This window comes from Barbus barbus, assembly GCF_936440315.1.
Source record: "Barbus barbus genome assembly, chromosome: 18".
NCBI lineage: Eukaryota > Metazoa > Chordata > Actinopteri > Cypriniformes > Cyprinidae > Barbus > Barbus barbus.
In genome coordinates, this window is record NC_136746.1 from 1,264,872 (window position 1) to 1,271,976 (window position 7,105).

The 7,105-nt window shown below is 38.5% G+C and overlaps 1 protein-coding gene across 1 annotated transcript; it reads right to left on the reverse strand.

The window, feature by feature from the left end:
* Nucleotides 1-3,394: 3,394 nt before the first annotated feature.
* Nucleotides 3,395-4,396, reverse strand: LOC306883825 (trace amine-associated receptor 6-like; the record flags this gene model as incomplete). The annotated part of the gene is made up of 1 exon (XM_079439316.1): nucleotides 3,395-4,396. The coding sequence occupies one exon, from the start codon at nucleotides 4,394-4,396 to the stop codon at nucleotides 3,395-3,397; it is 1,002 nt and encodes a 333-aa protein (XP_079295442.1).
* Between the last annotated feature and the right edge of the window lie 2,709 nt (nucleotides 4,397-7,105).

A 7,105-nucleotide genomic window follows, 5' to 3' on the forward strand; every position in this document is an offset into this window, starting at 1 on the left:
TAGTATGTTTTGTAAGCCTTTTGAATTACGGGGACATAGGCAGTGTCCTCATAAACCACCTTCATATTGTAATACCTCTGTCATACCCATGTCATTATACAAATTTGTGTCCTCATAAACCACATAAACATGCACACACACACACACACACACACACACACTCACTCACTCTCTTTCTCTGTCCTCTCACACACTCAAAGCACATCTCTCACACACACACACACACACACACACACACACACACACTATGTGATTTGTTTTATGTATAGCGGACAATGGTCCTAATGTTTATGGGTTTGACACTTTACTGAATGCCAATGTATTACTGAATCACTTGCCTATTGAATATCATTATCATTATTGAATATTTTTAATAATTCGCTTTTTTTCATGCATATGTAGTGGACAAATTGGTCCTACTTGTTACAGGTTTGACACTTTACTAAAAAAAAAGACTTTGAATGTATTTCCAAATAACTTGCCTATTGAATATTGTTATCATTACTATCATTACTTTTTACAGGTTCGGCACTGAATGACTATTAGCCTAAATGTGTTACTAAATGATTTGAATGTAATGTTAAGATTGTTGTATATTATGAAATTAAAAATATTTATTTTATTTTACTATTTAGTTTGTTACTATTTATTTTATTTGGCTGTTATTTATTTCATGCATTCGCATTTATTTGATTTATATTAATTTATAGTATGAGTCCCTGATGTCATATGTTCTCTTGTTTTGTTTTGTTTTGTTTTAAAAAAAGACATAAACCAAAATTTTTTGGAAAAAAAAGGATGGATTTGTAGCGTTTATGTCACAAACTCAGCCTCTGTGGCTCCCTCCGATCACCACCAGAGGGAACCCTCACCTGATTATTAACTCTGTCATTCGGACTTCATTTCCCATCACACCCCGTACCTGAGACTGATTACCTGCACAGGTGTTCCCCATTGACTGGTCTATTTAATCTGCTCCACCCTTGCTCTCTTTGCGAAGTCTTGTTCTTGCCATGCAGACATTTCTGAGCGTTTATCCCGTGTTTGATTTCCTGCTGCCGACCTGGACTGTTTATCCATTTATGAAAAAACTCTGCCTGCCTAATCTGACTCTGCCTGCCTTGCTGATCTGTTTTGTTATCTGTCTGCCGCCTGCCCAGACCTCTAGCCCGAACTCTGTTTATGATTCTGCTCTGCCTACGTGGTACCTGACGCCTGTGATTGACTTATGCTTGTATGACCACTCTTGTGTGATAATAAAGCTGCACATGTGTCTTAAAGACACTGCCTCCTCGTTACAGTTTTGAAAAAAAATTTGAATTTATAATCTACAATATTGTTGTTTCATTTGAGGTATGATGCTAAAATCACACTTGAGGCTGTATCTCTACAATGCTTTGGCATATTGATACCAAATGATGTTGTGTGTGTCATTGTCACATCACACAGAACACATCACATCGATTTGTTGATGGTGCCACCTTTAACAGGCATTGTTAAACATGTAAAACATATAAGCACATGTTCAGACTGAGCCAACAGACCATTTTAACAGGATAAATTGAATATTAACAAAATGTATGGGTCTATGTAAAAAAATGTAATTTTCATGAAAACTATTAAAATGGATTTATAGCGTTTTGGAAAAGAACTCTTCACTTGCAAAACGCTGTGCACAAGCTTGCAATACTTTTGGCTGTATTTGGGCGGAACAGAAGAACACAGATCATATTTATTTTGCCTTAGCATGAAGTTGCAGTTTCACAATACATGAATTACACTTACAAAAATCAGTAAAAGGCTGCAAATCTTTTTTTCTTACACTTGAAACGTGATTTACACTTTCACAAATCTTTTCTTGCGCCTGCAAAATTAATTTATGCTTGCTATCTTATGTACACTTTCACAAATCTTACCCTGCACATGCAAATCTTTTTTTTTACGTCATTTTACCTTCATACGAAAGTCTTTTATTTAATAATTAAATAGAGGACTGCGACGCGGATTTCCATTTGTTTGTCTAGGGAAACGTTTTAAGTTTTAATCTACTGTTTGTACTCGCAAAAATGAAAGATTTTGTGAATCGGTGAAGGATTTGCTTCGTGACAGTGCGTTCACACCAGACGTGCGTAGTTGGACGCTTGAACATTTTGAGTTTACTCGCTTCATTCATGCTTCAGGGAAAATGTCGAATATCAGAAATTGTACAAGTTTACTGCAACAATGGCATCTATGGCATGAACTTCACATACTTCTGATAATCCAGCATTTAGTTGATCCTGATAAGTCATCATAATTGTAAATCGTGGCATCACGACAGCTTCGTTTCCAAGCAGACCGGTAGAGAATGTGATATGGTCATGTATTATTTGGTCATGATATAGCCTGTATTATTGTTTTTCTTTTTGTGGTAAATGCCTTTTTTCATATTGGTAATTTTGAATGATAGTTTTTAAAAGTAAACATCTTTTTAAAAAAATCCTCTATTTATCGAGTAAACATAAACAAACATTGTGAACAAATTGTGCTATATATAAATAAACTTGCCTTGCTTTTCCTACCACTATGAAATATGAAAACATGCAATTTTAAAAACTTGCACAATGCAGAAATTCAGACAAGGGGCCATACTTTCACACTGTATAATTTTTGACTCCAAGACATCACACAAACACTTATCTGAACACATGAAGCCCATTTCATTACAACAGAAAAAAAAAATGTTTCTAGCTAGATATGTTCCTCAAATCAGCATATTTTAAACATAATTCTTACAACTGACAGTTTTCAAAATGGTTTGTCATTTGTTCCGTTACAGATAACTCAGATATTATCTCATCAGTTCCCACGGCCTGTGCATTTCAAGTAATTCAAATGAAAGAGGGCTCAACATTAAATAAAAATACTTTTTTGTGAACATAGCTCTATTTCTCTCTATGTCCTTGTCTATGTGATGACTCTGTGCTTGTTTAAACAGGCACTGCTCGGGAGACAGTAGACATAAACAGCTTGTTAACTGTAATAATAATTATATATCACAAATCTTAGTAATCATTTACCAGCTGCTGTTTTACTGTAAATTTTCCATTATCTTGTTTTCCTCCGGCAAAAAAACGTTTTAGAGATATTGTTGTAGTTGATTTTAGCCATTTAAGGCCTTCAAAAGAGCAAATAGAGACAGATAGTGTCACTCACACAAATACAGTACATGTTCACAAAAAACATACATACTAGGCAGTACATTTAAACATTTTACATACACAATTGTTGCACTGGTGTCATCCAAAGTTTTTTTGAGAGAGTGCTTAACACAAGAACCCTAACTATTCCATTTGAAGACAGATGATCTTATTTACATTTGTTCTTCATGCTACTCATGCAAGCATTTAAATGGTCATTTCTCTTCTGGGAACAGATTGAAGTACTCTGATGAATGTTCAAATATTTTCAGTGTCAAAATGTATTTTGCTGACACTCTAAACCATTGATAAAACATTGCATAGATAAGTGGATTCATGCAGGAATTCATGCATAACATCCAATACATAACGTTAATTATAAGAACATCATTTTCATCATGCCCAAAAGAAAGAGTAACTATGTAGTATGGCATCCAAAAAAGAAGATAAACCAGTACTACAATCCCTAAGGTTCTTGCAGCCTTTTTTTCTGATTTGGCCTTTTTTTCTGTGACTGAATTTAAATGCTTAGCTTGTCGTTTTGCTACAAAGCAGATTTTCATATACAAAGGAATAATTATACAGCAAGGTGCCACTAAACAAACTAAAGTATCTATTATTAGATTTTCCAGTGTAACAACAAGGACACATTCTCCAATACATGAGTGGTTTCTCTCTGGATGGAGTAAAAAGTCATACAATAGATAAAATGAATATACAAAGGAGAATAACCAGTTTACAACAATAGAAACAACAACTCTGTTAATATTGACTTTCAGTGGATAACGCAAAGGGTCAGTCACAGCAATAAACCGATCCACAGATATAATAATCATATTACCAAGAGATGCTACGACAATCACATAGAGAATAAGAGGAAATATTGAACAAAATATTTCTCCAAAGTACCAGCATGGTTCAATGAGTTTCATTCCCTGTACTGGCATGAGAATCAGTCCTGCGATCAGATCAGCCACGGCCAGAGAGAGGATCAGCACATTGGTCGGAGTGTGGAGCTGCTTGAAGTGTGAGATGGAGACAATCACCAACAAGTTCAGAAACACGGTGAACACTGATGTTACAGAAACGAAAACATACACAACAATGTCCTCCGCTACTGGTCTGATACTTTTGGTACAAGACAAATTGTTGTCTGGAAAGCAGTATTGGACTGTTTGATTGTCCACGTTTGTCACTCCCCAATCAGACCTGTCCATGATGGATGGATATTAAAGAGTAGACTCTGAGGATGCTCGTCAGTTTAGATCCTTGTCACTAACATGACTCAGCTTTATACTTATGAAAAGCACAGCGACCAGCCCATTCAACATGAGGTTTCATTTTTCAGCTCTCAAACCCACCCACTAGTAAATATTCATAGACCTGCTCAATCTGATCTATACATTATAGAGGATTAGTGAATCCAACGATGCTTATTTACTCTTATAGTTTGCCCAAGGTTACAGCATCTAACACATATTAATGCTATTAGAACAATTAGTCCAATCCACATTAACACACAATTAATCAATCAATTAATCAATAATGTGGATATTTTTAAATTATGTATAGAGTCAATTCCAGTACAGAGCTAGCCTTTAAACAGTACACAACTTTATCAAAACTGAATTATGACAAATTCTGCCAATTACACAGTTTGTGAGAAGCAGCAGTGGGAAGGTGCTGATTTTAATTTGGGAGGTGTTCACAATGAGTCTGGCTGCTTGCAGGAGGAAACATTTCTTGAGTCTGAAGGTTCTAGTCTGAAAAATTATGGTGTGTTCACACCAAATGCGAAAGTAATTATTCCCCCGAGTAGATTACATACCAACTTAATACAAAGACGCAAATATTGGTGAATTCGCCCCAGGCGAAGTGAATGATGCGCCTCAATCGTGTCTTCCTTGCAAGTTCAAAAATTTCAACTCGAGCGAAAATTCGCATGAAGCGTTCTCACACAAGCCAATCAGCTAAGAGCATATAGAGTCTGGGAATCTACGTCACGCCGTGTCAGATTCCGCCATGTTTTAGGTCTCACTCAGGAGCACACAGTGTAAACACACACAAATCACCACAGAAAAAAAGCCAACCATTTACTATTACTTTTTTTTGAAAACCATCTTACATACTCTTAGAATAAAATGGACTAATATCTAAATCTCTTTATAAAAAAATAAATAAATAAAAATCGCTCGGTGGTTTGTCTGAGAGGCTGCAAATATTCATTATTCGGGCTCCTTCACTGCAGTGGTACTGATACAGAGTAACTGTTAAAACACTTTGGTTAGAGTAGCAAAACCATGGCTATTTTTTTAAAGGGGAGAATACATAGCTACATCTTAAATAGTGGATCGTTTAGCATTGTTATATATCACAATATTGCCCAGTAAATCTGCTCAGTGTAAAGAATTAAGCCAGGTAACAGGACTTACTGTAAGCTGCTTTGAATCTATGTGTATTGTGGATGCTATTGTAATGAGGTCGCCCAAGGTGGGACTTGAACCCGGGTCCCTGGTGTTCAAAGTGGGTTGTGTTTCCTACTGAGCTAACTTCCAAGTGTTGAAACCCGAGAGCAGAGGAGTAACGAGTCTTCCAAAAATAAAAGTATAATCTTTACTTGAGAAACCAAGGTAGCAAAGTACAAATAAACTAGGATAGCCGAGCTTCCACAAAAACAGGTAAAGAATAATAGACACAAGGGTCAAAAAAAGGTCCAATAAGGCATAGACTTAACTTGAGAGCTGATGACTGGAGTACATAGGCTCAAGACTGAACACAGTAGCAAGGAACAAGCACACTTATGAAGGGTAAAACACAGGTGAAGGGAATCAGGGGTAGTGAGGAGAGTACTGAGCAAGATTAGGTACGATCATGCCATCTGCAGGAGTGGAGGGAACCGAGCTTGGTGTACTAGTGTCATCTGGAGGCCTGGAGGGAGCATAGCCGATAAGCTTAAGGAGGGTATCCCCTGCAGGTCAGGAGTGGAACAGCAGTGAGGAGGTGAGATCTTTACAGGAGCCCTTCCCCTAGGAACGGCCCCTGATGTTCTTCCGACTGTTCCCTTGGGCTCGGCGAAACTCTGAGATGAGAGTCGGATCTAAAATGTCTCGAGCAGGAACCCAAGACCGTTCCTCTGGGCCAAAACCCTCCCAGTCCACAAGATATTGAACCCTGCCACGGACCCGTCGAGAGTTCAGCAGTCTTCGGACAGTGTAAGCTGGCTGACCATCAACGATGCGAGATACTGTGGGGGGCTTCTTAGATGAAAACAGAGTAGAGCAAACAAGAGGTTTTAAACAGGAAACATGAAAAGTGGGATGAATTTCGAAGGAAGATGGCGGCGCGATCGATCGCTGCGGCTGCTCCGGGTCCCAAAGACGGTGCTTTTATGTCGTTTAATGTCGTCTGATTATACTTCTTCAAATAGTGTCAGTTTACCGCTAACTCTTAAGGAAATCACCCCAGAATTCATCTATGATCGCCAAAGTCTTTTGGATATCGGCAACGCATACGAACATCAACTCTCGCCGGTGGCTACTGAGAAGCTACGAGGCCTTTGTTTACTGCTGGAGCCGGACCTCGAGACCGCGACCTCGCCTACTGACGCTACCCGCACAAGGCAGCGTCGCAAGCGGTGTGAGAGAGGACGGAAGCGCGGTAAGCGCGGAGGTATACGAGCTAGGCTAAGAGCTAACCCCTCAAGACCGGCTCTTCCAACACTCATGCTCTCAAACGTTCGCTCTCTGGAAAACAAACTGGACTTAATCCAACTCAGTCGATCTACACAGCATGAGGCAAGGGACTGTTGCGTGTTTGTTTTCACCGAAACATGGCTAAACGACAACATCCCAGACTCCGCCATTCAATTGCACGGGCTAACCAACTTCCGAGCGGACAGAGATTTATCACTGTCTGGTAAGACACGC